The 19,897-nt window shown below is 41.7% G+C and overlaps 2 protein-coding genes across 2 annotated transcripts in view; one reads left to right on the top strand and one right to left on the bottom strand.

Annotated features, from left to right (window-relative positions):
• Positions 1–12,096, bottom strand: hexd (hexosaminidase d). The gene is made up of 12 exons (XM_034108062.2): positions 11,780–12,096; positions 11,618–11,709; positions 11,426–11,541; positions 9,108–9,195; positions 6,961–7,125; positions 6,330–6,513; positions 5,106–5,177; positions 4,408–4,606; positions 3,966–4,127; positions 3,115–3,222; positions 2,463–2,552; positions 1–1,653 (listed from the first exon to the last, which is right to left on the bottom strand). Exons 2-12 carry the CDS (start codon positions 11,702–11,704, stop codon positions 1,482–1,484), a joined length of 1,443 nt encoding a protein of 480 aa, XP_033963953.1. The 5' UTR covers positions 11,705–11,709; positions 11,780–12,096; the 3' UTR covers positions 1–1,481.
• A 286-nt stretch (positions 12,097–12,382) lies between these two features.
• Positions 12,383–19,897, top strand: part of ogfod3 (2-oxoglutarate and iron dependent oxygenase domain containing 3) — a 38,565-nt gene continuing 31,050 nt past the window's right edge. The window contains 5 exon segments of the mRNA XM_034107583.2: positions 12,383–12,598; positions 13,259–13,491; positions 16,878–16,953; positions 17,039–17,081; positions 17,855–17,919. Coding sequence (XP_033963474.1) covers positions 12,531–12,598; positions 13,259–13,491; positions 16,878–16,953; positions 17,039–17,081; positions 17,855–17,919 — 485 coding nt within the window. The 5' untranslated portion in view covers positions 12,383–12,530.

The raw sequence follows: 19,897 nt of genomic DNA, 5'->3' as shown, positions 1-19,897 counted from the left end.
TCATCTTAAATGGCACTAGACCAGTGTTTCTCAAACTTTTTCATACCAAGGACCACTCAACCAATAAAAAAACACTCGCGGACCACCTAACTCCACAAATATCCAAAAACACATCATTTTTTACAAATCGCCTGAAAATGGTACAAACAAGTGGCAACATGTGTGATGAAGGCAACCCAGTCTCACGGCATTTCATGTTCACCAACACGATTTTTAATCTATTGATTCGTGTTCACCAACACGATTTCCCCCTTTTTTTCGTGTTGCACAGCACGATTTTAAAAGTAATGTATTTCTACTGCCTGCAGCACGTCTTTTTCTCCGGTCGGGTCGTGGGAGACCGGAAGCTGTGTGGTTCATAAAAACATATTCTTACTCAATATCAAGCCACAGTTATTGTTTTTATTTTAAATCGTATAATTTCTGACTTTTGTTGCCGTCTGTGAGGAAAATAAATGGCTCAGAGCCTCAGGATACTGAAATCTGTATTTTTTTAAAAAAAAGTCCTAATTCGTTATTCTTTTCAAAATAACACACTGTTATGTGTTGGTGAACACGAATCAATAGATTACAAATCGTGTTGGTGAACACGAAATGCCGTGAGACTGGGTTGGATGAAGGTGTTGCGCTGGGCTATATCATGCAATCGAAAGTGAAACTTAAGCTCGCGAGAGTGCGGAGATATTCCCGCGAGAGTGCAGAAAACTTAAATGTATTTATTTCAAATGTGAAATTTTACCAATATACTCACGGACCACACTTTGAGAAGCACTGCACTAGACATTTATTTTATACTTAACCCTTAAGTATGAAGCAAATGTACACTGCTGCACAACGTCAGAAAAGGAGACTTCGCTCACTATAAGCCTGGCTTTTACAATGCAATTCTGTCTGCCACGGGACAATTAAGGCTCAATGCAAGCGTTCAATATGAAATGTGACATCATATATTGAAATTAGGACTGTCAAGCAGATACAATATTGAATTATGATGAACTGAAGGATAATAGTAAATCGCAAACACATTATTTTCAGGGAAAAATGTACCCTAAAGCGGGATTTTTCAAGTATTTAATATTTGTATTAACATGGCAGTGAGCAATATGCTTTTTACGCAATATAATGCAGATTGACAAGTGGAAATGAACCATTTGAATCTTGCAATGCTAGCGAGTTGCAATCTGACGGAAACATAACTGCGTTAATACAACAAATGATTTATTACAATTATTGTACGGTAACTTCGACAACCCTGATTTCTTGCTTTTACCCCTAATTGTCTTAATAAGTCACCACATTTGTAGTCAGTCGGCTTAGAGGTAAATGAAAAGCAATCAGGTTGTTTTTTCCGTTACAACCCCAACAATTACACCATTTGGTAGAACTAAAACAGATGTGTTGTGCCACTTAAAGTGCTGGTTGCAACAAATCAACATTGAAATGCATCAAAAAGCAGTCTGATATTGAGCTGGTAAAATAGTCTACGGCTGCGTTTCGGTCACACAGGCAGAGAAATCCTCCACGATCCTCTGCAGAGGAGCCACCACGGGGCTGACGTGCTCCTCGATCCACTCCTCAGCTGTTGAGTCTGGGTAAAGACGAACCATCTCCTCTTTCAAAGCCTCCACCTTCTCCTGGACCGCAGCCAGATACCTGAACGCAGAAGGGATTTCGGCAACACGTTGTATTAAGGCGAGGAAATGTGTCCTGTTTCTATTCCGTCTGGACCAATGAATAAAGCTCATCTGATTCAACAACGATCTCCGCGAAATTAGTTTGAAACCCACAACAACACAACAACAACACAACCACAAAACCGACAGAGAAGCGGCTTTTAAATGTAGACACGGATTAAAACGCCACCACACATGTTCACCATCAACTAGTTGTTCATTAAAATGCATATTAGAAGTATACTGGCACTTTATTAGTCATTATAAAACACTTATTAATGCCTTATTCAACATGACCATATTCTACAAGTCCTAGGCCATTAGCTAAGAGCTTTTCCTCAATAACCCTCAAATTAGTGCCGATTTATTTTAAGTAAGGACGTTGTTGTACGTGAGTCTGGGTTTTAATATGCTCAATATGGGCCTAATAAGGCAGTAGTACCACACGAATAGTAATTCTCCCATAATTACACTAAACTTGTTTTGCTGTTGTATTTTATTGTCTTCTGTTTTGCGATCGTAGTAATGTGTTATTCATTATTTGCATGCACAGCACTTTGGCTCGACCAAAAATCATTTTAAAATGTGCTGTATAAATAAAACCTGATTTGATTTGATAAACAAACATTGTCTATTCTTACTAAACAAACATTGTCTATTCTTCTGTAACAAGACATGAAACTACAGGCGTTAATTGTGTCAAGATAACTGAAACAGAGGTATTTCTAACTCAGAATATGTTGAAATGAATGAAAGGCAAAGCTGTGGAATGAAATAAAAGCCTGTCACGTTGATGCTTGGCTGTGAATCTGCCGGGTGATGAGGGAGGTGACCATCTTCCTCCGTCTGTGGAACGGGCTGAACCACCCTCTGACGTACCTGCAGGAGCACAGGCTGTGATCACACACAAGTAGCTACAGAATAGCCCCTTTAGTTTACTTACTGCAAAGGGCACAGGAACAGTTTGGAGATTAGCTTATTCTCCACTCATGCCTTTAACATGGATTAATACATGTAGAAAGGCGTGTCACGTGGCTTGCTTCTTCTACTCTACAGATGTGAAGTCAAAATAGTTTGAATATGTTAGCGCGTGAAATACTCGAGACACCTTCACTTTCGAGAGAATCAAAATGGTCGATCAGGAAGTTCCTTTTCATAGCATCAAATATGTGATTTAGCCACATTTATCAGGAGAATTAATACTTTTGCCCAAAGATGTTTTTTGTTCTTATCAAACATAAGAACAAAAAACATCTTTGGGCAAAATTCAAAGACTTACTAACTTCCATTTTACCCCGTACCTGTATTTTCACATCTATATAAAAGGCACGAGAGTGGCATCGATGGCCTTGGGAATAATAGGCGTTGGTTTTTTGCTGCAATGGGATATTTCTCGGACTATTTGGGCTTCGTTAAAATGGGAAGTCTGCCCATAACTCACATGTTGTTGTCAAAGAATCGTATGTCGTCCGAGTTCAGCAGCGCATCGAGCTCCACGGTTAACTCCGCCAGCCTCCGTCCTGGGAACAGAGAGTCGTCTGCAGAGGTGCTGAAGACACATGGGACAACATACTATCAAGATACCTACGGGAGGGAGGTGCAGGAAGGAGTCAGCAGCTCCTGGTCCCTCGTCTGGAAGTCAATGGTCTTCTGAACGTGTTTTTGGGTTAGCCTCCAAACAAATCCCTGCGCCGCTCAGTGAAGTTCATAAAACAAGGTTTTTAGTGTATTTCTTATCGTGCCGCGGACAGTCCCCGTTGATCAACCGTCACAAAGAGCAGTCAACGGGGAGCTTTAGCCAACATGGCTCATTTCCAGCTGTTGTCCCCGGCCGGATGATAATAGACACATTAGTTAGAAAGAAAGGATGGAAGACGAGTAGATGGAGGCGAAAGGACAAAAGAGAACAATAAACAACACACGTTGCTACATACATGTCACATATAGCACGTCACAATCACACAACCAGGGACAACATCCATGATCACAACATGTCACGCGTCATATCCAACACAGACTAGTGTGTGCCGGTGTGGTTCTCTTATGAGCTGTGAAGTGGTGTGTGTGTGTGTGTCTTTGATTTGAGTCAGACTGACCAAAGGAACTCTTCCTGAAGGGGACTGATGGGTCGCCACGTGTGGAGCTTCTAGAGGTCAGTCTGGCGTTGCTACGTTGAGTAACCGATGAGTTAGAGGTGGAGGGCGGTGTGGTGCAGGATGTTGTACACCAGAACGATTGTGGACCTCCCATCACAAACAAATCCCAAATGGGGATGAATAAAGTACTTCCTACCTCCCGATGTCCTCCACCTCCACTGAGGGGATTCCCAGTCTCTCCGTCACGCGTCTCTGAGCCTCGGCACTGAACTGACCCAGGATCAGCGTCTGCAGACAGGCTGCGAGAGACGGGAGCGCCGCGGGCATCAGCTCACACAGCACGGACAGGTGGTCGTACCTGCAAGCACATCGTATCGCAAGCTGGGTCTTAACGTCACATGGACGTAATGTTCGAGAAACATATGAAAAAGAGAAATGTGTCTTACGATACGATACGATACGATAATACTGTGCTTGCATCACAGCAGCTCCATGTGGAACACCAACAGACAGATAGCAGCAGGACCAGTGAGAGCGGCTGAAGGAGCCTTCAGCGGGCATCTGGCCTGCAGCTCTGAGTCTCGGAGAGGACCGGAGCACAGAGGAAGCTCCAGTCCTTACTGATCGATGTGACTTACCGTTGCCAGCCGGTGAGAGCGATGCCCTGCAGGTGCACGGCAGCGGAGACGCGCGCAGCGACCTGAAGCCACCTCTCGTGGTTCTGCAGGTGTCTCCGGGTGCTCGGCACACAGGTGTGGACGCAGGTGGAGCCTTTAAAGGAGCTCGCTGCCCAAACGTCAGACAGACCTGCACTGCAGTACTTCTCCAGCAGGGACACTGCTCAACACACAGAGCACTCGATCTGCACATCATGTTCTATTCACATCAAATCAACGTGTCTGACTGGAGAGCCCCAACTCACAAGACAGGCCCAACGGGCTCAACGCAAACAGAAGCAAACACAAAATGCAAACATCATAGCTTAACAATTATACAGACATTATACATCATTGTACATTAGGTAGAACTAGGTGGTGGAAAACAAAAATACTAAGATGTATAAAATAAAATAGGAATAAGAAACTGAGTATATCAATTTTTACCGGCACACATACATGTAAATATACTGCATCTAATACGTGACTCAAATTCATTTCTTATTTTATAGTTACTTAGCTGTATATCATTTAAATGTTAAACCCTGTTGCTGTTAACCTACTGAATTTCCCCGCGGGGTTAATAAAGTTCCATCTTATCTGATAATCAAGTACTGGACATTAAATAACTATAAGAGCCTAATGTTTTAATACTGATTTCCACAGTACTCAGTTCTTACCGGTCTTTTCCACGTCCAGATTCGGGGTGTAGTCCCAGAGCATGGGCTGCACCAGGCCCACCAGACCGCTGGCTGCCACGCGCACCAGAGAGAGGACGAGGTCAGACCCAGACACAAAGAATCTCTCCCTCTCCCTCTCCCTCTCCCTCTCCCTCCACCTCTCTCTGTCTCCCCCTCCCTCTCTCCCCCTCTCCCTCTCTCCCTCCACCTCTCTCTGTCTCCCTCTCTCCCTCCACCTCTCTCTGTCTCTGTCTCTCCCTCTCTGTCTCCCTCTCTCTCTCCCTCTCTCTGTCTCCCTATCTGTCTCCCTCTCTCTCTCTCCCTCTCTCTCTGTCTCCCTCTCTCTCTGTCTCCCTCTCTGTCTCCCTCTCTCTGTCTCCCTCTCTCTCTCTCTCTCCCTCTCTCCCTCCACCTCTCTCTCTCTCTCCCTCTCCCTCTCTGTCTCCCTCTCTGTCTCCCTCTCTCTGTCTCCCTCTGTCTCCCTCTCCCTCTCTGTCTCCCTCTCTCTGTCTCCCTCTGTCTCCCTCTCTCTGTCTCCCTCTCTCTCTCTCTCTCCCTCTCTCTCTCCCTCTCTGTCTCCCTCTCTCTGTCTCCCTCTCCCTCTCTCTCTCCCTCTCTCCCTTTCTGTCTCCCTCTCTCTCCCTCTCTCTGTCTCCCTCCATCCCTTTCTCTCTCTCCCTCCCTCTATCTCTCCATCCCTCCCTCCCTCTCTCTTTCCCTCTCTCTCTCCATCTTTCCATCCCTCCCTCCCTACCTGCCTGCCTGTGCATAATAATAATAATAATAATGCTTTTCATACAACACGTGCAGCTCAAAGTGCTTTACAAAATGGCGACACATCTCAAGGTAAAAATAAACAACAACAAATTCCCCTCAGATTATTTAAGAACTTTAAAAGGTACACGCAGCAAAGTATAACATCAGGTTAATAGACACAAGGAGGTAAAAGATATGATAATAAAAACAATACAATAAAATAAATAATAATTTCTCTCCGACAGATAAGACACAAGACAACTGAGTCGATGCGACAATATGAAACCCCTTCAACCAAAGTGAACAACAGAAATACAAATGTCATAATTCTAGTAAAGGTTAAACGATTAAAATATTAAAAAACCAATGTGAAAAGAAGGCTTAGTTGCAGTTGAAACGGTTCAATAAATGATATAAGATAAAACCCTTTAGGACCTGGTTCAGTGTTCAATGATATTGCCTCCTCACCTTTCAGCGTCTCGGGGCTCATTTCCCTCATCATGTCGTCCCACATGATGATGCTGATGTTCGGCCATGTTGCCTTCACTGCCCCGGCCACTCTGGTCACGTGACTCAGGAACAGCTGCTCCACGGTGCGTTCAGGGGACGAGAGCCACAGCTTGGACTCCTCACCTTCGCCCAGCAAGTACACCTGCAGGAGATTTAGGCAAGGACAGGACATTATGGGTTACTCGTGAGCCGTAATCAAAATCAATGTCGTCCCACACTGTGGAAAGATTTTGGCCACTTTGTGATGTCATAGCGATGTGTTGTCTTGTGTAACCATTAGCCAATCAGCAACAAGGTAACCCCCCCCCCCCCCCCCCCCCCTTATCACCTGAATCTCCTCTAGAGCTCCATTGAGTTCTTTGTAACCAAATGTCTCTCAGAGGGGCGTGGGGAGGGGCTCCTTGTTTTCATCTGAAGTAACAGACAGAGAATCAGCACTTTGGAAACAGGGCTGAAACAGAGGGGATTCTGGGTAATGCTGCAATGATCTGTTTGGTGTTTCAGCCAATCAGAGACAGGCTCTGGATATACCTGAGACCTGTGAGATATTGATGAGAAACAGTACAACAGGAGACCTTTGAACCCTCACCTCGTCCGCTCCGATGTGCAGAGTCTTCAGTCCCGGATGAAGCTCCACCACCTGCTTCATCATCTCCATCAGCAGCTGCAGACCCTCCTCTCTGTGGGGGGTCAGGGTCCCGATGCAGGACGCCGTCTCCCTCAGGCTGCTCAGGGAAGCGTGCTTCAACACAAACTGTAACACAGAGGAAACATCCAGAGTGCTGTATATCATATTCAGAGGTAGGAAGGAGTGGAGTACAAATACTTCGTTACTGTACTTAAGAAACATGTTTCTGTATCAGTACTTTACTCCACTACTTATTTTTCTGAGGACTTTTGACTTTGACTTCTTACATGTTGAACCCAAATACCTGTACTTTCTACTTCTCACATGTTGAACTCAAATACCTGTACTTTCTACTTCTTACATGTTGAACCCAAATACCTGTACTTTCTACTTCTCACATGTTGAACTCAAATACCTGTACTTTCTACTTCTCACATGTTGAACCCAAATACCTGTACTTTCTACTTCTCACATGTTGAACTCAAATACCTGTACTTTCTACTTCTTACATGTTGAACACAAATACCTGTACTTTCTACTTCTCACATGTTGAACCCAAATACCTGTACTTTCTACTTCTCACATGTTGAACTCAAATACCTGTACTTTCTACTTCTCACATGTTGAACACAAATACCTGTACTTTCTACTTCTCACATGTTGAACCCAAATACCTGTACTTTCTACTTCTTACATGTTGAACTCAAATACCTGTACTTTCTACTTCTCACATGTTGAACACAAATACCTGTACTTTCTACTTCTCACATGTTGAACTCAAATACCTGTACTTTCTACTTCTCACATGTTGAACTCAAATACCTGTACTTTCTACTTCTTACATGTTGAACTCAAATACCTGTACTTTCTACTTCTCACATGTTGAACACAAATACCTGTACTTTCTACTTCTTACATGTTGAACACAAATACCTGTACTTTCTACTTCTCTCATGTTGAACTCAAATACCTGTACTTTCTACTTCTTACATGTTGAACTCAAATACCTGTACTTTCTACTTCTCACATGTTGAACTCAAATACCTGTACTTTCTACTTCTTACATGTTGAACACAAATACCTGTACTTTCTACTTCTCACATGTTGAACTCAAATACCTGTACTTTCTACTTCTTACATGTTGAACACAAATACCTGTACTTTCTACTTCTTACATGTTGAACACAAATACCTGTACTTTCTACTTCTCTCATGTTGAACTCAAATACCTGTACTTTCTACTTCTTACATGTTGAACTCAAATACCTGTACTTTCTACTTCTCTCATGTTGAACTCAAATACCTGTACTTTCTACTTCTTACATGTTGAACTCAAATACCTGTACTTTCTACTTCTCACATGTTGAACTCAAATACCTGTACTTTCTACTTCTTACATGTTGAACACAAATACCTGTACTTTCTACTTCTCTCATGTTGAACTCAAATACCTGTACTTTCTACTTCTTACATGTTGAACTCAAATACCTGTACTTTCTACTTCTTACATGTTGAACTCAAATACCTGTACTTTCTACTTCTCACATGTTGAACTCAAATACCTGTACTTTCTACTTCTTACATGTTGAACACAAATACCTGTACTTTCTACTTCTCTCATGTTGAACTCAAATACCTGTACTTTCTACTTCTCACATGTTGAACTCAAATACCTGTACTTTCTACTTCTCACATGTTGAACTCAAATACCTGTACTTTCTACTTCTCACATGTTGAACACAAATACCTGTACTTTCTTTTTAAAGAAGTTTAGTCAGTACTTCTACTTTTACCAGAGTATCTTTAAACACGAGTATCTGTACTTCTACTTGAGTTAAGGATGTGTGTACTTTTGCCATCTCTGATCATATTCTATGTACTTGTATATAGACTCTTCTTGCACTATTTCTATTTGTATTTACTTGCACATCTCAAAACATTCTCTTGCACTATTGTATCTGTTTTATTCGTTCTACATCCTATATATATTCCTGTTGCTCTGTTGGAGGAGCTGTAAGGCGTACATGGTGCTGTGCTTGCTACAGAATAGAATGAATGAGTAACTTCTTTATCAGGATATGAAATGCAATAGAAGCAGATTCCCTCACCTCCATGTGACCAAACGTCTGCACCAGTGGGATGACCTCCAGGCCTTTGGACTGAGCAAACTCCTGCATGGATGAAACCTCCTCTCGGCTGGGGAAACAGAGACACAGTACACACAGCTTAACTTTTCCACTATTCAACAAACAGATGCTTTGAACATATTGTTAGAAAAACATCCCTGGTCCCCGGCTTGAGCTTAATATCAGGATCCGTGTGTCTGTGATCCTCTCTGAAGGGAAGCAGTCATCACATACAGAGCATCAGCTAGTTCCTGAACAGTGTCCTTCACATGCTGATATCAAGAGAGGGAGTCACACAGTCACAAGATGGAGGAATGTCTTGGAGGTAATCATACATCCTGTCATTTACAAAATACTGAGTTTTTTCTCAAAATGTTTTCTTTTTTAAGAAAATCTCAAAATTCTGACTTTTTTCTCAAATTCTGATTTTTTTCCTCAAAATTCTGACTTTTTCTCTGAAAATCCTGAATACTTAACATTTTTAATAATCCCTGGTCACCGGCTTGAGCTTTCATTACATACTGAGCATCCACTAGTTCCTGAGCAGTGTCCTTCACATGCTGATATCCAAGAGAGGGAGTCACACCGTCACAAGATGGAGGAACAGAAAGCAGTATCAATGTTTACTTCAGATTAGCTCCACGTCAGAAATGAGCATGCTTGATGTCTCTCTCCATAGAGGCTGAGTCATCATGTTCATCACATAGCTATCATCTGCCTCACTCAGTCCTGATGCTGTGGAGGCTATTTTTATATAACATTAGAAAGACTGATTCTTATTATTACATTGCCCCCCCCCCCACGTTTTGATGGGGAGGAAAGGAACGAAGGGAAAAGTCACATGAGAAAGTGTTTAGCTTGCAATATTGAAAGTAGCACGGTCAGGTGCAGAGACTGAGAGAACACAAAGAGGGAGTCAGAACAGCACATCGCACCGGCCTTGACTTGAAAGGAAGCAGCATTATGGTTTCCCACTACACCTGAAGAAACCTTAGAGAAAACAGATGACTGTGATGGAGACAGAGTAGGGAGGGACTTCGCCAGCCGGCCCAATGATGATTGGAGGATCGTGTTGCCAAGAGACATCCGAGTCTGCGCACCAACCAAAGAGAACCAAGGCTGCTTCTCAGGTCGACTATTTTCATTTCCTCGCTCCTCGGTCCTCGGTCTCACCGGAAGTTGATTTGCCTGCGCCATCTTGAGTAGCGTCCCATGGCTCTTATTTCTGCCGGAGGAGCGAGGAGCGAGGAGCCATCATGGAGGAGCGATAACCGAGGAACCACCAGTCCATCCTCAGATGAAATCCTCAGACACTCGCCCCGCCCCCTTACTGTGTATCGCTCACTGATTGGACGAGGCAGTGCATGCACTGATCTGATGCTTCTTGACCTGAGAGCAGTTTCCCAGCGGAGTGAAGAAAACACATGAACCTCACGGGACGGGAATTGTATTCCTATTGTGCACTCTGATCAATATTAATCAAACTATTGTTCGTTTAAATACATTTTAAGAATGGCGTTTATCTTTTTTGAGAATGAGTTCTTATTTGATTTCATGTATTTGGATCTACAACAGATGATACTAATGTTTATGTCAGTAAATGTGCACTAACAGAGTGTGTGTGGAAATAACGGGGACAGAGCTGCTGCCAGACGATCAGCTGTGCAGCGTCATCACAAACGGACGTCGCTTCACGTGACGCTCCGGAGGAAAGGACGTCCCATTGCTCTTAAAACTAATGTCCCTGCTTCTCGTGGTTTCCTTTCGTCTCTCCTTGCTTCCTTGGTGGGAGGGACTAGTCACAGGGAAACAACGCAAGTGAGGGAAGCAAGGATTTCATTTAATCGACCTGAGAAGCAGCCCAAGTCTAAACCGCGGTATCTCTTCATCTGGTCTTGACCAATCATAAATGTACGGGCAACGCCCTGTGTGATCAAATGTATTGTCGCACGAGGTTCGAGGCTCTTTAAGGATTTACAGATTACAGCTTGGCTGCCTGTGATTTCCAAGACGTGACGAGTCCTTGGCCAAGTAATATATATTTTGCTCTCTTTACAATAAATAGTTAAACTTAGAAGTTGTCTGTCTTTTCTGGAGTTCTGAACCCAACAATGCTCTTCGAGGTAATCAGACATCCTGTCATGTACACAGCTACAGCTGGGACACCTTTGTTATCATGTTACTCTCATGTTGGAAGAGTGCATTCAGTGTTTTCACAACACATATAAAAAGGCATACTCGTGCAGGTGAAATGCAGGAATGATTATAATGTTATAACATATATAAAACCCCACCTCTACCTGTAAGCAGGGTGCTGTGTGGCCTGCAGCAGCTTCAGATCCCCCTCGTAGGGAAACATGTCTTCATACTCCACCAGCAGACCATCCGCCCCCAGCTGGGAGAACAGCTCGATCAGCTGGGAAAGGGAAATGCAAGAGTATACAAGCTGTAAATATCCATGTACTCAATAGGGAATCTAGCGGTGTGCTCACCTTGTGCAGGTATCCTACTCTTGGAGGGGCTCCTTTCAGATCCAAGTGGACTAGTTTCTTCCCTTTGGGCCATGGTGGATTATTCATTCCTCCTGCAAGAATAAAGCATATCAAGAACAGTACAGGTGTGTTTATGCGTGTGCATGTGCTCGTTTGACTCACCTGGATAATAGAGGACATGCAAGGAGTATGTTGTTGTTTTGAGGCACTTTTCTGCAGAAACGCCTCGGTAATCGATTAGTTCAGTCTCCCTGTGAAGAGCAATGGATGGTCGAATGCACGCTGCATGCAGTAAGGAGTTATAGGTTTATGTATTTTAGCTCATAATAGTAAAAACACTGTTCATATATAGATCTGTTGTTGCATGGATCGTGTGTTTTTGCAGATGTGCGCCGTGTTTGAAGCATAGGTTTGAAGCCAGTTGGTCGTGTGTAGTGTTGCGTTCAAGGACGATCCGATTCTTCTGAACGGGTCTTTTTAACATGAAGATTTGCACTGTGTGACCGTGAGAGCTGTCTTTTTATTGCTGTACCCTAATTACACTGCCAATTATTATTTACATATATTTATTTGAACACCTTGTCAAATGGTACTGAACAATATACTGAATTTGTACATCTCTAAAAACAAATTAACCGTATATTTTGAACTTTCTCTCGGTTAACAAAGGATCAATAACAACTGGATCGCTCAGAAGAGACAAAATCCCCATCAAGATGACGTAGTCCAATAAAAACGTTGCTTTCCTTTCCAGAGAGCCAATCACCCGGCGGTTACGCGTCAACCCGGAAGTGGCGAAGGAGGGAGATTTATGTCTGTAGCGCTACATGCCGTTAGCGTCTCTGCTCGGTTTGTTGTCTTATAAACAAGACATTTGGTTTATGACGGTGTTTCTGTGAAGGGTTGCATCAACATGGCGCTGCTGCGGATGAGGGCTCCACAGGGGGCCAACGCCACGGAGATAGAGAAGAAAATCAAGAGGTGAGTAAATACAACGAGGAGAAGAGAGGGAGGGCCAGCTGCTGTCAACACGTCCTAACAACACCTCAGAAACACTGACAGTAGGGTCTGAATGAAACTGTTTTTATAGACGTGAATGCAGGCTGCAGACAGAAGGAAGGTGCATGCATGCTGGCGGTTAATTTGTGCTTTAATTTGGAGTTAATGGCGTTTATTTGCAATTTACTCAATGCTACTAACACAGGTCAGTGTCATGCAGGACAGAAAATGACTCCACCATAATTAAAACATGGTTGGTTGTTCCCAAATTAAGTAATACACTTTTCATAAAAGGCTGAAGTAAATAGATTGAATTAGTTAATGCATAAATAAAGTCAAATCATGGGACATACATACATGTTTTGATTTACATTCCTTATTTCTATGCATTTACTTTTACGCCTATTGAGTATGTGTTTTAGTGATTTAAAAGTTCTTTAAAATAAGAGGAAAACATTTTTTATGATGTATTCACAGAAAAATAGCCAGCTCAAAATCTACGTCCGAATATTTCGTTTTTATTCGATTCTTTGTTTATTTCTTTTCATCGCGAACTTTTATTTTAACTGCTGATTTTTATTAACGTATCGTAGAATGGAGCAGAGTATTGTGATCTGAATCTGAGTGTCCTCTCTTGTTCAGGGGCAATGCTCTGCGGCAGGGTTCTGCATGGCGGGGGTTTCTTGGTTCTCGCTGGTTCCTGGTTCTGCTGCTGGTGGTGGTTCTGATGAGCGGGGGGGCGCTGTGGGTCTACCTCTCTCTGGACAGCGAGGTCACAGAAACACTCGTCAGCCGAGGGGAGGTCGTCTCTCCTCATCCAAGGATCTACAGCGTGCCCTGCTCCGAGGACTACAACAACCACAAACGATACCCAGGTGAGAACTACAAATGTTAGCCAGTGAGAACTACAAACAGTACCCAGGTTAGATAAGCAAATGATAGCCAGGTGAGAACTACAAACAGTATATATGTGAGAACTACAACGATATCCATGTAAGAACTACAAACAGTATCCATGTTAGAACTACAAACAGTATCCATGTTAGAACTACAAACGATATCAATGTAAGAACTACAAACAGTATCCAGGTTAGAACTACAAACAGTATCCAGGTTAGATAAGCAAATGATAGCCAGGTGAGAACTACAAACAGTATATATGTGAGAACTACAACGATATCCATGTAAGAACTACAAACAGTATCCACGTTAGAACTACAAACAGTATCCATGTTAGAACTACAAACGATAGCAATGTAAGAACTACAAACAGTATCCATGTTAGAACTACAAACAGTATCCATGTTAGAACTACAAACGATATCAATGTAAGAACTACAAACAGTATCCATGTTAGAACTACAAACAGTATCCATGTTAGAACTACAAACGATATCAATGTAAGAACTACAAACAGTATCCATGTTAGAACTACAAACAGTATCCATGTTAGAACTACAAACGATATCAATGTAAGAACTACAAACAGTATCCATGTTAGAACTACAAACAGTATCCATGTTAGAACTACAAACGATATCAATGTAAGAACTACAAACAGTATCCATGTTAGAACTACAAACAGTATCCATGTTAGAACTACAAACAGTATCCATGTGAGAACTACAAACGGTATCCAGGTGAGAACTACAACAGTATCCATGTTAGAACTACAAACAGTATCCATGTTAGAACTACAAACGATATCAATGTAAGAACTACAAACAGTATCCAGGTTAGAACTACAAACAGTATCCAGGTTAGAACTACAAACGGTATCCAGGTGAGAACTACAACAGTATCCAGGTTAGAACTACAAACGGTATCCAGGTGAGAACTACAACAGTATCCAGGTTAGAACTACAAACGGTATCCAGGTTAGAACTACAAAATGTATCCATGTGAAAACTACAAACGATATCAATGTAAGAACTACAAACAGTATCCATGTTAGAACTACAAACAGTATCCATGTTAGAACTACAAACGATATCAATGTAAGAACTACAAACAGTATCCATGTTAGAACTACAAACAGTATCCATGTTAGAACTACAAACGATATCAATGTAAGAACTACAAACAGTATCCATGTTAGAACTACAAACAGTATCCATGTTAGAACTACAAACGATATCAATGTAAGAACTACAAACAGTATCCATGTTAGAACTACAAACAGTATCCATGTTAGAACTACAAACAGTATCCATGTGAGAACTACAAACGGTATCCAGGTGAGAACTACAACAGTATCCATGTTAGAACTACAAACAGTATCCATGTTAGAACTACAAACGATATCAATGTAAGAACTACAAACAGTATCCAGGTGAGAACTACAACAGTATCCAGGTTAGAACTACAAACGGTATCCAGGTGAGAACTACAACAGTATCCAGGTTAGAACTACAAACGGTATCCAGGTGAGAACTACAACATTATCCAGGTTAGAACTACAAACATTATCCATGTGAGAACTACAAATGATATCAAGGCTGGAACTACAAACCGTATCTATGCGAGAACTGCAAACGATAACGAGGTGAGAACTGTGATGTTTTTAAACCTAGGTGTTGTTAAAAGTTGTAGGGTTTTAGTTAACGCCTACCTTTCATCAGCACATGTCCATGTTAAATGTCTCTTGTTGGACCCGTAGTGCCTACAGACCGCAGGGCCTGTGTCGATTTGCACTGCGCGAGTTGATCCTCCATATTATTCAGCTACGTACGGCAACCCAAGTGGGACATTTGACACAGCGGCGTTTCGCAAAGAAGAAAAAACCCGACCGCATTAATCTGAACGAGAGATGAGTTGTTGTTTTTATGACGTAATTCCACGATTATTTAAAATAAGTGAGAAATGGATTTAACTTTAGTTCGACAGCCTTCACGCTGGAACAATAAGAAACTGTAAATGTATGCAATCATTTATGGCGTCCATAATTAATATCTAATTCTTAACTGTGAATGGTTTTCATGTATTTAACATTAGAAAAGTATTACTCTGGACGAACCTTTTCTGTTGAGATTCCTGGAAAAGGGAAATTACTTTTTTTTATGAAAAGGGACAACACTCTGTTATTAGATCAGTACGGACGTCAAATGTCCTGTTTGGGTTGCCGTACGTAGCTGTCCAACATGGAGGAAGAACTTGCACTTGCGCAGTGCAAATTGGGTCGTCACAGGGCCTATAGTGTTGAGGCATTGTGTTTATTGACTTTATTAGGATCCCCATTAGCACTAGCATGAGCATTGGCTATTCTTCCTGGGGTCCTCACACACATAAACATACATACAACAAAATTAAAACAGCTCATAATTTCATGCAATTTACAGTGAAATGAAGTGAAAACTAAAATGGTCATCCAATTATCGCCATCCTAAGGCCGAACAAAAGTAAATACAAATTAGTGTACATAATAATATATGCATACATAGCCACAGGCACAGTTCAAATTTACTTTGTAATACTTAACGTGTCCATGCTTTTATCTTCAGTAGACTGGACTACTGCAATGGTGTCTTCACAGGTCTCACTAAAACATCTATTAGGAAGCTGCAGCTGATTCAGAACGCCGCTGCTCGAGTCCTCACTGACACTAAGAAAGTGGATCACATCACTCCTGCTCTGAAGTCTTCACACTGGCTTCCTGTGTGTCAAAGAATAGATTTCTAAATACTGCTGCTGGTTTATAAAGCACTGAATGGTTTAGGCCCAGAATACATGTCTGACCTCCTGCTAAATGATGAAGCATCCAGATCTCTCAGGTCTTCAGGGACTGGTCAGCTTTCTGTCCCCAGAGTCAGAACTAAACATGGAGAAGCAGCGTTCAGTTATTATGCTCCAAATATCTGGAACAAGCTCCCAGAAACCTGCAGGTCCGCTGCAACTCTGACTACTTTCAAATCCAGCAAGAAGACTTTTCTCTTTGTCGCTGCTTTTAATTGAACTATTCACATCTTAAACTGCACTGTAACTTTTATCCATGTACTTTTTCTTTTAATGTTTCTTTTATTAGCTTTTCTTTTAATGACTGATTTTAAATGCCATTTTCTTAATGTCTTTCATTTTTTGTAAAGCACTTTGAATTGCCTTGTGTTGAAAAGTGCCTTGCCGTAAATATTTTTTTAGCAACCTTTTGAAATGTGCTTGAGAAAGTTCCTGAAGGATGTGAACCTTAAGGCGCTAATGATCAGAACTCCTTCTTCCCGTGAAACAGAGGATCAGTCTTTCTGTTGTAACGTCTCCTCTCCTGCAGGATGCACCCCTCAGAAGTGCGGTCGAGCCGTCACAGACAGCATTGTGACGCGGGAGGAGGCTGAGACGCTCAAGAGGTAAAACATCGCTTTATATTCAACAGAAAGCTCCTCTGTCCCGCTGTGCGACCTTTTTGACTCACTTTCTGTCGTCTGCTCTCAGGCTGGCTGAGAGAGGGCTGGCTCTCGCTGGATCCGAGGGAGGAGTGAGTACCCACAAATTAAACGGTCAAAATAATCCGTATTTGGTTGATTCTAGTCTTGATCTTTTTCATGATTTGCCTTCCCCCGTACTTTAATTCTTAGGATACAAATAGTTGTTTTTGTAAGTTATTATCTGACCTTTTTACAAACAATACCATCAATTAAAGACACATACTCATCAACAAATATACTGTGCAGCCCCAATAAATTAATTCACTAAATATTAGATGCTGAAAAACCTTCCTCTATTATACCATCATTATTATTATTTAAAATAAACTCTTGATTAATTTAAAGAGGATAAAGTCACATTTTGTTCGATGTCCTTTCTACAGCAGTGTCCACTAGATGGCGCTATTGAACACATTATAGAAAACCTGTATTTAATGTCACTTAATTAACAAGTGTTGTGAGATTACAGAATAAGAGAAGGGAATCTTTTACATATCAATTAGCACCTTTTATTAAATATAATATTGCCACCAGTCTCGACTTGAACCCACATTTGCAAAACAGCAATAAATGCATGAACTAAAAATTGTTAAATTAATAATTAAATGCAAAAAGGAAAACAAATAAAACAAAATGAAAATAAATAAAAAATCTATAAAATAAAGTGAGGCTGGAGCCCAGTCTATACGTTTTATTTTTCCTCCAAAACAATGAATTAAAAATGTTTAAAATAACATATAAATGAATAAATGTCTCATAAAAATATATCAAATGTAATCGTCATTTTCACTTATTCCTGGTTCTCTCTTTTTGTCCCTTGCAGGCCTCCATACTGGACTTGCACTCTGGAGCGCTGTCGATGGGCAAACAGTTTGTGAACATCTACAGGTGGGAAACACAATTAACTTTCTCTCCTCTATATCTCCTGTTGTTCACGCCTGCTGCAGAATGACGGGTGGATATCAGTACTTTAAAGAGTCCTCTCCTGCTGATGTTCAGGTGTATATCAGTATGTAGTGTCTCTACTTTAAAGAGTCCTCTCCTGCTGATGTTCAGGTGTATATCAGTATGTAGTGTCTCTACTTTAAAGAGTCCTCTCCTGCTGATGTTCAGGTGTATATCAGTATGTAGTGTCTCTACTTTAAAGAGTCCTCTCCTGCTGATGTTCAGGTGTATATCAGTATGTAGTGTCTCTACTTTAAAGAGTCCTCTCCTGCTGATGCTCAGGTGTATATCAGTATGTAGAGTCTCTACTTTAAAGAGTCCTCTCCTGCTGATGCTCAGGTGTATATCAGTATGTAGTGTCTCTACTTTAAAGAGTCCTCTCCTGCTGATGTTCAGGTGTATATCAGTATGTAGTGTCTCTACTTTAAAGAGTCCTCTCCTGCTGATGTTCAGGTGTATATCAGTATGTAGTGTCTCTACTTTAAAGAGTCCTCTCCTGCTGATGCTCAGGTGTATATCAGTATGTAGTGTCTCTACTTTAAAGAGTCCTCTCCTGCTGATGTTCAGGTGTATATCAGTATGTAGTGTCTCTACTTTAAAGAGTCCTCTCCTGCTGATGCTCAGGTGTATATCAGTATGTAGTGTCTCTACTTTAAAGAGTCCTCTCCTGCTGATGCTCAGGTGTATATCAGTATGTAGTGTCTCTACTTTAAAGAGTCCTCTCCTGCTGATGCTCAGGTGTATATCAGTGTGTAGTGTCTCTACTTTAAAGAGTCCTCTCCTGCTGATGCTCAGGTGTATATCAGTATGTAGTGTCTCTACTTTAAAGAGTCCTCTCCTGCTGATGCTCAGGTGTATATCAGTATGTAGTGTCTCTACTTTAAAGAGTCCTCTCCTGCTGATGTTCAGGTGTATATCAGTATGTAGTGTCTCTACTTTAAAGAGTCCTCTCCTGCTGATGCTCAGGTGTATATCAGTATGTAGTGTCTCTACTTTAAAGAGTCCTCTCCTGCTGATGTTCAGGTGTATATCAGTATGTAGTGTCTCTACTTTAAAGAGTCCTCTCCTGCTGATGTTCAGGTGTATATCAGTATGTAGTGTCTCTACTTTAAAGAGTCCTCTCCTGCTGATGTTCAGGTGTATATCAGTATGTAGTGTCTCTACTTTAAAGAGTCCTCCTGCTGATGTTCAGGTGTATATCAGTGTGTAGTGTCTCTACTTTAAAGAGTCCTCTCCTGCTGATGTTCAGGTGTATATCAGTATGACAGCCAGCATGATACGTGACATTTAGAGAAATACAGAAAGATGTATTCAGTGAAATATCATCATCAATCTCCCTCATGCTGTTCTCTGAGTCCAGTGATCCACACGACCCCCCCCCCCCCTCCCTCATTCATCACTGCCAGCTGCTGTTTCCCTCCCTCCTTCAAACATCTCCCCCTTTTCTCCCTTGTCATGCAGCATGATAAGATAATACTCAGGCATTGCAGACAATTGTGCCACGAATTACACATATGATGTTTGTCAAAATAAAAAAATAATTTCCAAGTCAAAAAAGTCACAGTTTGTCGTAAAACTGTTGAAATATAAGACGATGAAAAATACGCAACTAGAAAGACTACGAGTCCCGGTCCCGCATGCTGGCTCTCACGGACCGACTCACTCCCCTTGTGTGTGTGCACAGCTCTCAACGTGCCCAGACTTGGGGTGATTTTCACCTCTTTTAATACTTTCCGCCTCGTTCTGAAAGAAAGAAGTGAAAGGTGACGGCCGTCTTGGTGTGTGGTGCGAGACGGGAGACGTAGCAGGGGGTCCGCGGGGGTCTTAAAAAGTATTAAAAGTTGATAAATCTATTTAGCGAAAATTAAGGCTATTAAAAAGTATTAAAGGGCATTTTCCAAGGTATTACATTTTGTAGTTT

Source organism: Pseudochaenichthys georgianus, chromosome 19 (genome assembly GCF_902827115.2).
Source record: "Pseudochaenichthys georgianus chromosome 19, fPseGeo1.2, whole genome shotgun sequence".
Taxonomy (NCBI): domain Eukaryota; kingdom Metazoa; phylum Chordata; class Actinopteri; order Perciformes; family Channichthyidae; genus Pseudochaenichthys; species Pseudochaenichthys georgianus.
Note: the sequence above shows the minus strand (reverse complement) of the source record. Positions and strands in the feature narration are given on the sequence as shown.